This window comes from Boleophthalmus pectinirostris, unplaced genomic scaffold, assembly GCF_026225935.1.
Source record: "Boleophthalmus pectinirostris isolate CB_2022bp ecotype Guang Dong unplaced genomic scaffold, ASM2622593v1 HiC_scaffold_17, whole genome shotgun sequence".
Lineage (NCBI taxonomy): Eukaryota > Metazoa > Chordata > Actinopteri > Gobiiformes > Gobiidae > Boleophthalmus > Boleophthalmus pectinirostris.
Window position 1 is genome coordinate 5,216,394 of NW_026571115.1, and position 15,323 is coordinate 5,231,716.

Below are 15,323 nucleotides of genomic sequence, written 5' to 3' on the forward strand. Positions count from 1 at the left end.
TCCACTTTCCCTCAGGATGCAATGCTAACCAGAGGCACTGCTCTGTCTCAAGCCCCGTTACTCAAGTCAGACTTTAACTGACCAGAAAGACGTGGCGGTTTTTGCTAGTGTGTGAATCCGTGTATCATTCGTTCATTCGTTTTTTCAATATAAAACCAAAAATAAGAAAACGAAAAAACAACATTCTTCATTATTTGTCTCCAAAACCAAAATAAATAAACAGATAACGATTAATTTTTTCAGTTTTCAATTTTGTGTTTAAACGAAGAATGGAAAAAACGGATAATGGCCGTTTCCCGTTTACGTGACTTCCGTGACTGCGATGCCGAACGTTTGCACCGCGTACGGACTGAACCAGGACTGATCCAGGTCGGGGACCAAACCAGGACCAGAGCGGGTACCAGAGCGGACTCCGAGCTTTGACTCCGAACTTCCGCGGGGTCCGAGCCCCAGCTTCGAGCTCCAGTCCTGCCATGGGCTCTGAGCCTCCAGTCTGGTCCCAGCCTGGTCTCGGTCTCAGCTCCGGTCTGGTCCCGGTCTGTACCCGGTGTGATCCCGGACCTGGATGCCATTTCCCGTTTACGTGACTTCCATGACTGCGATGCCGTTTGCACTGCATTACAGACTGAACCAGGACTGATCCAGGTCCGGGTCCAGACCGAAACCAGACCGGGACTGAGACCGGCACCAGACCAGAAGCAGAGCGGGACTGATGCATCCGGACAAAAGCATGAATCCAGTTTGGTTGGTTATTGTTTTGACTATTCGTCCTCCGTTTGGTTCTTCCCCGGGTAAAGCACTTCTCAGGCCGAGGCTCCTAACATCACTCCCCGCTCCAGCTCATCTGAGCCTGGACAGAACCAGAGCTGCTTCCACTGGTTGGAATAGTTCGTTTGGACCTGCTGTCCGTTTGGACCGTTTGGTGTGCACCAACTACTGTCTGTGTGTAAGCACCCTGAGACCGGGACCAGACCGGGTCCAGACCGGAGGTCACGGTCTCTGGTCTGGTCCATTAGTCACGGTCCATCAGAGTCCATTGCAGAGCCGGAACTCGAAGCTGGGGTTCGGACCCTGCGGAGGCTTGGAGTCAAAGCTTGGAGTCTGCTCAAGTCCCACTCTGGTCCCGGACCTGGATCAGTCCTAGTTCAGTCCGTATGCGGTGCAAAAGTCCAGCTTCGCCGTCACGGAAGTCACGTAAACGGGAAACGGCCGTTATCCGTTTTTTCCATTCTTCATTTAAACACAAAATCGAAAACTGAAAAAACGAATCGTTATCCGTTTTTTTATTTTGGTTTTGGAGACAAATAATGAAGAAAATAGCTGTTTTTTCATTTTCTTATTTTTGGTTTTATATTGAAAAACGAATGAACGAATGATACACGGATTTGTGTGCTTTGTGTCACCATGGAACTGCTGAACATGTTCCCATAAACACACATACATTACACCCCTGATGATGTTGGGTTGACAGAGTTTAAGTTTGTTTTGCTGTGGAGTTAGTCTGGATGAGGTAGAAACAGAAATATGTCCTCACCTCTCTCTGAAGCTGGAGCCAGGTCTATGAAACTGCGACACTTTTCACCTGAAACACACAAGAACAAGATCAACTCACTACTTTAAAGATGCACTGTGTAACTTTTCGGTACTGGGTCAGTCACTTTCTTGTTTTTATGGAAATGTCATAGCTCTGCCTGGAATGTTCCACAGTGTGACATTAAACAGACCTACACATTCTGACTGTGAGTGTGCACACCTCTCCACAGATCTGACCTGTAACTTGGTCTGGTTTGGTCTCCATGAAGAAAGGTAGAAACGTTTAAAGCGACAGTCCGGAATTTTGGGCATACAGCCTAATTTTCCTAGTGAGCCAGAGTGTTGGAGACATGTGGAGATAATAGTCCGTGTAAATGTCTGTGTGGATAGAATAATGTTTGAAATAAATCTAACCTTGCATCATATGAATCGTCACATGTTGAGGGACTATTTTCTCATATATCAGTCCGCCACTGCCGAGTTTTCTATCAGGAAGTACAACTCACTGCTGCTGCTCACACAGAAATCCGTCAAATGCAAAGTTAGTTTTACTTCTAAAATGATTCTATCAACACAGACACACACATGGACAGTCTGGTGTAATAATAGATTTGTTTCGGGTGTTTTGTGGAGTGGGTAAGACTGTTTTTAGTGGCAGGAGAACTATGGCCATTGACATGCACTAGCCTAGCATCAACAACCTCTCCAAATACAAGGATGGAATATTTCAAAAAGTGTCTCCACGCGTCTCCAACACTCTGGCTCACTAGGAAATGAGGCCCTATGTCCAAAATTCTCAACTGTTCCTTTAATGCCATACTGTGAAATATTCCAGACAAAGCAATATTAATTAATTAACTAATTAATCGTAGCATTTATAAAGCAGTTCAAGACACCCAAAGCTCTTTACAGTTCATCATTCATTCACTCCACACTCAGTGTTTAGGTTAGGGTTAGGGTTGGGGTGAGGTCGTATTATTCGTACCCAAAGGTAAATTGGTTTTGCAGATTTGAGAGGCAGGTCCCACATTTCACATTTCATTCATCCACATTATGTACAATACATGCATCAGGAATTTCAGACTTCTGGTCATCGTGCAATTCATACTGGGAAGAATTTACAGTAAAAGTGAGCATCAAACCTCCGTGTTTGTTTTCCCACTGGGATGTGTCTATTGACAAAGTCGATCTTTTCTAGTCTTTTGAATCATATCACTTTTGTTTCTGGTTCTGATATTGTCATATTTTAGTTTTGGGATTCAGACATTGTAATTGTGTGGTTGTTGGATCCTAACAGCAGAAAGTATGTATTGCACAATGACCGGAAGTCTGAAATTCATGATGCATGTATAACACATAGAAAAACATAATTACAAAATAAAGTGTTACAGCTTTTTGCTCCAGTGCAAAATGGTTTAATCTATAAGCAATTAGTTAAATTCATCCATCACACTTGGCTAAAATCCCAATAAATATTAAATATATAAAAAACACACGATTTTTTCCAAGACAAATGCACTAAAATTGAAAAATAATAATAATAATGCATCAGTTTTATACAGCGCTCTTTTGAACACTCAAAGATGCTTTACAGTTCATTATTCATTCACTCTGCACTCAGTGGTGGTCAACTACTACTGTAGCCACAGCTGCCCTGGGGCAAACTGACAGAAGCACAGCTGCCAATCTGCACCATCGGCCCCTCCGAAAACCACCATCACTCACACACACACACACACACACACTTTCATATGACGGAGTGCAGGTCAATAACATCTCCATGGAGAAAAGCATTTGACGGACCCTCCACAAGAAAAGTCACACAATGCACTTTTAAAGGTTGTACAGAGGATTGTTTAAGAAAAGAGAAATACAGCCACAGTCCTTTTTCAAATGTGCATGCGTGACACCACCGTCCTCCTCCACAGCTCCATCAGTAGAAACATCTCCTCCTCCCGCCTCCTTACTCTAAAAATCACGCGTGTTTACATCCAGTGCACATTCAGAATTACTGTTGAGAAATATTTTAGCGACCGACGCGTCAGTTTTTAGACCCTTCGTCTGCTTCAGTCGCGCAATCCCTGGAAGGAATCTCCAAGAATCACCTCAGTTTGTCTTCGCTCCTTTCCCTCTTCTTCTCTTCTTCTTTCAGTGACCTCAAAAACTGACTTTCTTTTGCGGCGAACTGGTCGTGGATTCTCGTCCACCATCGCAACAAACTTTGTGCGAATTGCAAGCATGCGACAGTTGCAAAGGCGTCCAAATAGAGGCTCCCCTCCTTGTGTGTGTCAGATGCCCTCCCTCCTTGTGTGTGTCAGGTGCCCTCCCCGTGTGTGTCAGGTGCCCTCCCTCCTTGTGTGTGTCAGGTGCCCTCCTTGTGTGTTGCAGATGCCCTCCCATCCTTGTGTGTGTCAGGATGCCCTCCCTGTGTGTCAGATGCCCTCCCATCCTTGTGTGTGTCAGATGCCCTCCTGTGTGTCAGATGCCCTCCCATCACTTGTGTGTGTCAGGGTGCCCTCCCTTGTGTCAGTGCCCTCCCCCTTGTGTGTGTCAGATGCCCTCCCTGTGTGTGTCAGATGCCCTCCCCGTGTGTGTCAGATGCCCTCCCTGTGTGTGTGTGTCAGATGCCCTCCTGTGTGTCAGGTGCCCTCCCGTGTGTGTGTCAGATGCCCTCCCCTGTGTGTGGTCAGGTGCCCTCCCCGTGTGTGTGTCAGATGCCCTCCCCATTGTGTGTGTCAGATGCCCTCCCTGTGTGTGTCAGATGCCCTCCCATGTGTGTCAGTGCCCTCCCGTGTCAGATGCCCTGTGTGTCAGGTGCCCTCCCTGTGTGTGTCAGATGCCCTCCCTGTGTGTGTCAGATGCCCTCCCTGTGTGTGTCAGATGCCCTCCTGTGTGTGTCAGATGCCCTCCCCTCCGTGTGTGTCAGGTGCCCTCTGTGTGTGTCAGATGCCCTCTGTGTGTGTCAGATGCCCTCTGTGTGTGTCAGGTGCCCTCTGTGTGTGTCAGATGCCCTCTGTGTGTGTCAGATGCCCTCTGTGTGTGTCAGATGCCCTCTGTGTGTGTCAGATGCCCTCCTTGCGTGTGTTTTCAGTTCAGATGTCAGTCTTCTCTCTCCGGTGGGTTTAAAATCATTTGCACTAAATCTCGTCAACAACAGATGGCGTCTTAATTCCGTCTTTATTTTCGTTCATTTCTGTGAAAATTCTAAATCTCCTTAAGGATTATTTGACCTTTGGGGCAAACTTTGATCACATCAATTTACAAAAACAATTTGAATTTGTGCGTGATCAAAGCGTCACAACCCGAACGCTGAGCTGAGACGAGACTGTAGGGAGGCGGTGGGGGTGGGGGTTCAATCCCTGCTGCTCAAACTGTCTGTTGTCCTTTGGCAAGACACTTCTGGGTTGCTGTGAGAAAGAAGACACCAGGAGGATTTGACTGAAGGTTGAGTCAATAAAACAGATAAAGATTTTGGATACATGAATTCAAAATATTCTAACAGATTTTGTGATTTTGATTTGGGAAAATGTTTCCATATTTTAAAGGCTCTATATTCCACTGTTTCCTGTGTTATAATGTTTCCTCATCACAAACAGAGCTGGACTTGTTTCAGTCACATGTTTAACATATAAACCCTGCACATTTAAGATAAGTTCTTCTCTCAAACTGAAAACACTGTTCCACCTTGTGATGTCATGTGGTGATACAGGAAGTTATTTATTTATTTCAAACCTGCACATTCAAATCACAAAACAACAAACAACACAGACACAAACATGCAGCTATGAAAAGAGGATGGATGAAGCAAAGCGAACACATTTACACTTCACATTCACACAACACATACACACACATACACACACTGAGTGTGTTCATCAGTGTCCCGGTTATTAACCATATCCTGTATACATGCGCGCTGAGAAAAAAATCATGATCACGATTATTTTGGTCAATCAAGCCAAAGATGTTCATTTTTTTCTTTTGATGTACTTTCTTTCTTTTTAAAGACAAAACAGTAAATGTATACGACACTTCAACATCAACACCAGGACAGTTCTGAAGATGCAGCAGCAGCAGAGACATGTCCATAAGGTCAATACACTTTACTACATTGTCTTTAAAAAGAACCCAAGAAGTTAAAGTTATTTTGATCAATAAAGTCAAGATTATTCAAACGATTATTTTTTTACTTACATGATGCATTTATTCAGCATTTCACTCTCTTTCAAAAAAACCCTTTGTTAATGATAATTTACACCAAACTTTCAAATTGCAAATAAATATCAGCTACAAATCTGAACATTAGAGCAGTTTTGTGATGTATAAAACATTAAATGAATCAAATAAACTTTGAACATGAAATAAAACAGTAAAAGTGTATCCAAAAGAAACTCTATGTCCAGCTCTTCTACAATATTTATAGTTAAAAATAGTCCAAGTTTTGTTTAATACAGAACTTCTAAACACATCCAGGAGCATTCACATTTGAGAGAAACTGAAATCTGAACTAAACTAATACAAGAAACACTTACACTTCTGAACATGTTTGTAGAGTCAAAACTGTAACACAACATGTGTTATATCCAACAGTTAAACCCACTTAAAGTCCAATGAAACTAATCCTGAATACTGTTACATCACCTCTGCCAGGGGAGAAAGGGAAGGGGAAAAAATAAGAGGTTTAAGGTTTAACTAAAAATTGTGGATTTATTATTTACAGTGTAGGGAAAAGAAAAAATATATATACAGAAAGTTATGGTGAAATAAAAAGGATTTTAAACAGAACTAGAAAAGCACTCAGAGAGCGCAGACCTCCGCCAAGGACTACCCCCATTTTTTATATAAATTGCGATAAAATCAGTCTTCTGGATCAGATCCGGATCAGCCTTTGGAATATGAAAGAGGATCCCATTGTCCATCCCTGAGTCAAATTTCATGGGGTTTGGTCAATAATTAACCGAGATATTGAGAAACAAAATTTTTGGCCCCATTTACCACAATGTTAACTAAAATTTCAAAGTGATCCAGAATCCAGGATTTCTTCCGGATCACCCCCAAAATGAAATCAGTTCTTCCTTTTCACATTTCCAACAAATCCTGAAAATTTCATCAAAATCGGTCCATAACTTTTTGAGTTATGTTGCAAACAGACAAACAAACAAACAGACAAACGCCGGCAAAAACATAACCTCCTTGGCGGAGGTAATAATTTACTAAACAAAGGAGCCCTAACTAAGTACAACACTACAAACTCTAACTGAAGTTGTATTGCGAAAACAAAGTGTCTCGATGAATTCAACAGAAGGACCTGGTCAAGCAGAAGTAAACAACAAGGCCAAAAATTCAAGTTAATGCATCTGATATAAAAATGTATTGAACAGATACATATGTACTCTAGTTTATGAAACTGTTGACCTTTTTTCTGGACCATTTTTGGTTCTAAAGTTCCATACATTTTAAACAGACCATGTATGAAACATGGAACAAAAATTATTTCCCAAATTTCAAAGACCTGCAAAATCATGTAAATAAATGGATGTATTTCATCATATCTTGTGTTTTTCCATCTTTGAACTGTTGATGAAGGTACATGATTTTTTTTTTTTTAAATGTATTTAAAATGATAAAAATTTGCTTGGAAGGACTGACATATTTTATAGAAATAGTTTCCTTTCATTTTGAAGTAATATTAAAGTATTCAGAAGAAAAAAGTTGACAAATATGCAAAAATCCTGCACCTTCTACTTGTTTGTACAGTTTTCCCTCTGTTACTTTTCCCTCCGTTACCATGACCTTTCTTAATAAAAAATCTCATGACTCAAAAAGTAAGAGGTTTTTCAACCTAATCTTGTACCATATGGTAGAAAACTATATGAAGCAAATATTCAAACCAGTTTGTTAAGGATATGTAAGTGAGAACCAAGAGTTATCACTGTTTGGATTTATTGCCCAAAAAGTGCTGCATATTTCATTCCCTCCGTTACCAACATGAGTTTTTACATTTTTTTGTCAACAACTTGAAAGAATATCACAGGTTTAACTTGACCCTGTTGGAGTGTAACTCTTTCCTACATTCTGATACTTTACTTATTTCAATAGTCCCTCTAGTTTCTGAATAAGAGACATTTGAATGTCAAAAATCTGCCCCTGTTTCCCTCCGTTACCACTTGACCAGACCCAGAGGCAACCGCTGGCATTTTAACGAAAAACAAAATGAGACAACCAAAAATCAACCAAGGATCAACCAAACAAAAGGATGAGCTGACCGCAGGGATCCAGCCCAAAAAAGTCCTTTTATAGGCGAGTTTCAGCTGACGTCATTGTTATTAAAAGCCCGCGTTGCATGCTGGGAAATATTTTGGTCGGAGGCGAGAAACACGGTAGCGTCAAACACAGTGCGTAACCTCACGTATTTATCCCCGAATAATGGTAAATTCCTGCTGCATTATCAGATGCACAAATAGAAGCACGGAAGAAGGAAAATGTCTTTTTCGTATTCTGAGTGAAAAGAACCACTAACGGTGAATTAAACGGCTTTCAAACATTCGCAGAGCAAACATAGAAGATCCTAACAAACCGTGGACTCCAACAAGTTCAACAACACATCGAGACTCTTGGAGGTTTTCATCTTTTCTGCTGTGAATGGCCCAGGAGTTTCCACCAAGTCATTGTGGATATCGCCAAAGTGAATATTTGTCCAGGTAGTTGGTGATTCTGACCAGAAATTTGGTTTGGTTTCACCTTTTGTCGGGGTTGAAAAGGGTGATTTGGCTCCATCGATGCTTATGACCAATTTCTGGTCAAATGGTCTTGGGTCCTCTGCCGTTAGAGTGGATAAATAACCAGGACCAATACCCTTTACGTGTTTTCTCGCTCCGTCCGTCATGTTGAATTAGAGTTTCTTGCCGCTGATGAAAATAATTCCCAGCATGCAACGCACACTTTTGTCAACAATGAAACTCGCCTATACATTGCGCTCCCACAGGTGGCGTCCGTGGATTGGTGGGGGTGGAAAGGTGACTGGCCAATCCCTGTAGAAATCCAAAATACTGCGTCTCTCTGGGGTCTTTTTCTGTGTAAAAGCTGAAACCCTGAACCCTAGACCTTTACAAATATGTTCTTAAATGAATCAGACTCTTGTATTAGTTTAACCGTTCAGATTTCAATTTCTCTCAAATGTGAACACTCCTGGACCGATTTAAAACATCCACTTAAAACGCAGTCTCCAGTTGAAATCCAGTGTTGGGAGTAACGCGTTATAAAAGTAACAAATTACAGTAATGCATTGCTTTTTGCTGTAACGCAGTAATGTGGCATTACAGGGGAAAAAATAGTAATATTTTACTCAGTACAAATGTCAGTAACACGCGTTACAAAGCTTTTTTAACCTGGATTGAAGTGGTGGGTTTTTCTTCATACAAATTAGCTAAAATCACTGCGATATCAGCAGCGGTGAAACTCCGGAGACACGGCCGCGTAGACGTCAGGTAACCGAGGGCGAAAGGACCGACACAGAACTCTACGCTGTTTAGGTCAGTTCTGGTTTAGACCTGGTTTACAGTCGTCTGAAGTGCTGTATGTTTGTAAGTTTTCTCCCCGACAAAACCCACAACATCGAGGAAACATTCTGCATCGACAAAGTGTCTTGCAGTCGCACCCAAAAGGCAGAGGAAGATGTAACCATCACACAAAAAGTTGGACTTCTGGACATGCTAAAGCAAGGTAGAAGTTACGCGCTGTAGCAGAGTCTTGCACTGGGTCGGGTCCCCGCAAATAGTTGCTGAAATCAGGGCCGCGAGCCCGCGCAGCAGGGTGACCGTAAAGCACGAATCGGGCAACAGCCGTTCTTACCCCCGTGAGGTGCGGAGCAGAGCCGCTCCTTTCTCCTGCGGTCACCTTCGAGCCCGTCCCAACAGTGAGTCCTGTTTTAGTCCTAGTTCAGTCCTGGTTTAGTCTTCCTCTTCAGTCCTGGAATCAGTCTGAGGTTAGTCCTGGTATAGACCTGGTTCAGACCTGGTTCAGTCCTGGTTCAGCTCTGGTTCAGTTCTGGTTTAGTCCTGCTTCAGTCCATATACAGCGCAAAAGTTCAGCATCTTCGCAGTTATTTTGGTGAGAGTAACTTAAAGTAATGCAATAGTAATGTAACGCCTTACATTTAAATGCAGTAATATTGTAATGTAACAAATTACGTTGAAATGACAGTAATAAGTAATAAATAACACATTACAGTTTTAAAGTAACTTGTCCAACAGTGCTGAAATCTGAAATGTGACTGTAATATTTGTCAGATGAAACACACGTACAGTCTCTTCTCTCTCTGCTGCTCGGTATAAGTCAGACTCTTTTGTGCAGGTGACTCTCCAGATGTGTTTTTGGGAGAGGAGCTTCAGTTCGGGCTCTTCTGGAGGTGCTGCACGGGTCTCATTACCGATTCTGAATCGTTTGAAGGTAATTACGTCTTAACGAGGACAGATGAGCTCCGAGACAAACCCGGGCGTCTCCACTTCATCAGGGAGACAGCGCGGTCGCTAAACTACAGGAAGATCTCAACAGGATTATGAAACTTAAACAGGTTGGAGAGGTGGAGGAGGGGCTCTGGGAACTTGTGACAATACGCAGAGGTTTGTCATTCTCACTTACATGTACTCGGAACGTTTTAAACAGGAGGTATTTTACTTCTATTGAATGTTAACGCTTGTGCACCTCTTTAAAAATAGTTACCGTATTTTCCGGGCTATAGGGTGCACTCTTAAGCCTCCAACTCCATCAAAAAATGACTGTGCGCTAGAGATGCGCGGATGGGCTATTTTTTCATCCGCAACCACGACACAAAACTCATCATCCGCTCGCTGTCCATTTGCACCCAAGGTTTTGACCAATTTTCAAAACCGCACTCGCCCGCCATCTGCCCATTGATTTTAGATTTTAGAACAATCATATAGCAAACAAACTAAAGAGACTCGTAAAAAATGCAAACTCTAGAGCTCATTCATTCCAAAATTCGCTCAACGTGCATGTTCGCATTCTTAATCGTTCGTAACAAAACGCTGCTCTTTGCTCAGGGTTTAACTCCCTGTTCGGAACCTCACCGTGAGTGCGTGGGCTCAATAAACGCGCCATAACACTTAACAATATAACCTGTAATATATATATTCTTTCATTTGAGTAGTTAAACCGCCACCCGCACAAATTTAATTAAAATATTATTTTTCGTCACGTCATCCACCCGCTGTAACCGCAATCTCGCATCTCTACTGTGCGCCCCACAATCCAGAGCGCCCCATACACGAATCCACTCAGGTGTCCCAGCACAGACTTCAGTAAACTACAAACACACACGGAGCAGACAGCGACCGCACAGCCAAAAACACCCACAGACACACTCATCACTCCACGCCGACGAGGAACGGAACAGAGGAACGAACGCTCCTCGAATGGCGAATTAGACACTCTGGATTATAAGACGCTCTGTCATTAAATGGTCTATTGTCAAACTTTTGGCATGTTCGCAGTGACTCAGTTGTTCAGTTGTGTCTAGAAGTGGCACATTGCACTCGCTTTTTCGGTTTGTTCCTCCGTTCCGTTCCTCGTCGGCGTGGAGTGATGAGTGTGTCTGTGGGTGTTTTTGGCTGCGCGGTCGCTGTCTTCTCCATGCGGGTTTTCGTGGTGCGGCTTTGTAGTTTACTGAAGTCGTGCTGGGACACTCGAGTGGATTCGTGTATGGGGCGCTCTGGATTGTGGGGCGCGATCGTTTTTTGATGGAGTTAGAGGCTTAAGAGTGTGTGTAATAGCCCGGAAAATACTTTACATTTACTTGTAACGTTTTAAAGAGGATGTATTTTACTTCTATTGAATGTTAAAACCTTGTGCAAGCCTTTAAAAATAGTAACCGTTTTTTCCGGGCTATAGGTCACGCTCTTAAGCCTCCAACTCCATCACAAAATGACCGTGCGCCCCACAATCCAGAGCGCCCCATACACGAATCCACTTGAGTGTCCCAGCACGACTTCAGTAAAACTACAAACACACACGGAGCAGACAGCGACCGCACAGCCAAAAACACCCACAGACACACTCATCACTCCACGCCGACGAGGAACGGAACGGAGGAACGAACGCTCCTCAAATGGCGAATTAGGTGTTCTGGATTATAAGACGCACTGTCATTAAATGGTCTATTGTCAAACTTTTTTCACAAAGAAACCGCGTGGGACTTTAAAGGAAACACAACAGTGTGATGGGTGAGTGGTTTTGTTTGTTTGTGGCGTTCACGGTGACTCTGGGCTTTGTTCAGTTGTGGTGTGTAGGGAGGGTGCTGTCTGGGACCAACGGATTGTCGGCGTGTTCGCAGTGACTCAGTTGTTCATTGTGTCTAGAAGTGGCACATTGCACTCGTGGCTTTTTCGGTTTGTTCCTCCGTTCCGTTCCTCGTTGGCGTGGAGTGATGAGTGTGTCTGTGGGTGGTTTTGGCTGTGTGATCTCTGTCTTCTCCATGCGTGTTTACATGGTGCGGCTTTGTAGTTTACTGAAGTCGTGCTGGGACACTCGAGTGGATTCGTGTATAGGGCGTCTGGATTGTGGGCGCACAGTCGTTTTTTGATGGAGTTGGAGGCTTAAGAGCGCGTCTAATAGCCCAGAAAATACAGTAAGTCCTCTATACTTTAGGGACCCCGATCTGACCCAGAGCTCTGTATTAGAATTGTATTGGAAAGGGAATAAGTTTTTTGTGATTTTAATCGATCGATTCTATTTGTCGTTTTTGATAGAACACACCTAGCAATAAACATTAAAGTTATGGCAGTAAACAAAATCATTTTGAATGGAAGTCAATGGGACAAAACTGTACGGAAGGAGCAGAAGTGTGAGTATTTTGATTATAGACTGTTTAATTAATGTGAGCTTGAAAAAACACAGACATTAAAAATACACAAACTGGCCAATTTTGGTGTTATTTGGTGCAATGTAGCCAAAGTTATACTAAAAAGAAAAGCACAGATGTACAAAAATGTAGTGAGGGCAGCAGGACGGTTCAAGTGACTCCTGTGAGATTTAAGCTTTGTTATAATGTTCCTCAAATACACACCTGGACTTGTGTTTTGTTTCATCAGATATTTACATATTCACGTTCCCTTTGAAGGTTTCTGGAAAATGTAATATTCACTAAAACAACCTATTCCCATATTTTACAAGTTTCACTCCATTTGCTCCTTGTGCTAAGTCACTCCCCCTTCAGAGCACTATCACAACACAGTCAGGTTCCATCCTGTTCATGAAACTCCTGCACATCACATCAGGTTTGTCCACTTGTAGTGTCGTATTATGTTTTTGTGTATTTTCTAGCAGCATACTTTTAGTCTGACTTTTACTGAAGTAACAATACTCGAGTAGAGTAAACGCTGTGGTTACTCTGCTCACTGTGAGTACGTCTAAAGTGACAGTGGGGGGGGGATGTTGGGCCCAGAGGAAACCCACCCACACACAGGGAGAACATGCAAACTCCCACACAAACACCCGAGATTCCAGAGGGTCTGTGCTGCTGTGAGGCGACCCTGTCACTGTGCTTGACCTCTCTGTAACTCCTGGACCTATCCACAACAAACACTGTCACACACAAGAATCCAAACAGCACACACAACAAATGAAACGCTCACTCTGTTTCAACATTTGAACATTTACATATTGTGTTAAATATTTACATTTAAATATGTCCTATAAATCATAAAAATATATATATATATATATTTTTTTTTTTTTAAGTCCAAAGGAACCAATCAGCACTCTGCTGGTCGTCATGGCGACGTGTGAGACTTGCATGACATCATTTTGGCAGGACACAGAGTAAGAGGCTAAAGCCTCACTGACGAAATCAAACAGAAGCTGAAGCAGAGAGAGGATGACTTTCACTTCAACATTTATATTATATATAAATATCTTATGGTATAAATATAAATATTATTATTTTATCAACACTTGGAGTGTCTGACTCAACTTTTTGACTTTATGCACAGATGATAAAAACACCTCTGCAGCTACTGTTACAAGAAACTTCTTTTATTATATTATATATATATAAATGTGTCCCAGAGAAGAACAACACAACTCTCTCTCTCCCCTCTCTCTCTCTCTCTCTCTCTCTCTCTCTCTCTCTCTCTCTCTCTCTCTCTCTCTCTCTCTCTCTCTCTCTCTCTCTCTCTCTCTCCCCTCTCTCCCCTCTCTCTCTCTCTCTCTCTCTCCCTCTCTCTCTCTCTCTCTCTCTCTCTCTCTCCTCCTCTGTCCATCTGTTTTTCTCTCTGTTCTGGGGCTGGGAATAATCATCTGATTCTTACTCTTCTGTTCAGATCCACAGCAGCTCATGTCCTCTCTCTCTCTCTCTCTCTCTCTCTCTTCCCCTCTTTCCTTCTCTTTTCCTCTGTCTCTATTTGTCTCTAGAGTTTGTCTGTCAGTCAGAGTGACTCGCTGTGCGCTCTGAGACTCAGAGGAGAGGAGCAGTGGCTCTACCCAAAGCACCCAGGGACAGGTGTGTGTGATGAGAGAGACTCCACATGTTGGACGTGAGCTGGATCAATATGTCACCCGTGTGGGGGAGGACTGGACACCTGTGTGAAGTGTGACTCTGTGTGAAGTGTACCTCTGTGTGAAGTGTACCTCTGTGTGAAGTGTACCTCTGTGTGAAGTGTACCTCTGTGTGAAGTGTATCTCTGTGTGAAGTGTACCTCTGTGTGAAGTGTACCTCTGTGTGAAGTGTATCTCTGTGTGAAGTGTGACTCTGTGTGAAGTGTATCTCTGTGTGAAGTGTGACTCTGTGTGAAGTGTATCTCTGTGTGAAGTGTGACTCTGTGTGAAGTGTACCTCTGTGTGAGTGACCTCGGGTCTGTGGGTCGTGTGCATCAGGTCATGTGACTGTAAACACAAACTTAAAACTCTTCAGTTGTACGTGTGTGAAATGTCCGTGTGTGTATGAGCCCGTCACGCACCTCCCTCGTGCACGTTCTCCTCGCACGAGTACCAGATGCCGGTGTGGAAGCGGCGGAAGAGGAAGCGGTCGTCCCCGGTCTCCCAGCTGTAGTGCACTTTGCTCTGGTCCGTCTCGTTCACGCCGTAGTCGATGCAGTTGAAGCGGCGCACTTTGCTGCACGTGGGTTTGGGGACGCGTTGCGTGCCCACGCACCAGTACGTGCTCATGAACGCCGTGGTGGAGAAGAGCAGCGCCGCGAAGTTCAGACCCACGGACAGCAGCGCGCGACACCTGCGCGTGCTCTTCATGTCCGGACCGCGGACGGCGGTCAGAGGGTGCGCGTGGAGCCGCCGCGGAGACGCATGGCACGCGCCCCTGGCACAGACTGTGTATGTGTACTTCTATACACGCTCTACGTGTACTTTTACTTCTGGATACAGTCTATGTTTCGTGCGCTTGGCACCGCGGCTCCGGTCCTCAGGGCGCGCGGGTGGAGGTCCTCAGGGTGCGCTCAGGGCGCGCGGGTGGAGGTCCTCAGGGTGCGCTCAGGGCGCGCGGGTGGAGGCTCTGGTGAACGGGAGGACAGAGTAAAAAAAAGAAGCACGTGACATATCCAGCGGCCCGGTCCCGTCTGTGTCCCGCTCCTCTAAAGTCCCAGAAAACAGAGCGCGAGGAGCTATAAAGCCGCGCGTGCTCTCTCTCCCCGTGCGTCACCAGCGTCACTGACGTCCCCCTCGTAAATAAAGTCAACAGTCAGAGCTGTGCACTTTATTATTGTCAACACAAAACACAAGATGAATGAGCTTTACAAAAGGTTTGAGACGAAACTCCCCAA

The 15,323-nt window shown here is 43.9% G+C and overlaps 1 protein-coding gene across 1 annotated transcript in view; it reads right to left on the reverse strand.

Annotated features, from left to right (window-relative positions):
• The window catches only part of gsg1l (gsg1-like), a 37,149-nt gene extending 22,353 nt beyond the window's left edge, over positions 1 to 14,796 (reverse strand). Inside the window, exons 1-2 of the mRNA XM_055152773.1 lie at positions 14,508 to 14,796; positions 1,535 to 1,582 (exon numbers count right to left, since the gene is read on the reverse strand). Coding sequence (XP_055008748.1) covers positions 1,535 to 1,582; positions 14,508 to 14,796 — 337 coding nt within the window. The remainder of the gene's footprint in view (positions 1 to 1,534; positions 1,583 to 14,507) is intronic.
• Between the last annotated feature and the right edge of the window lie 527 nt (positions 14,797 to 15,323).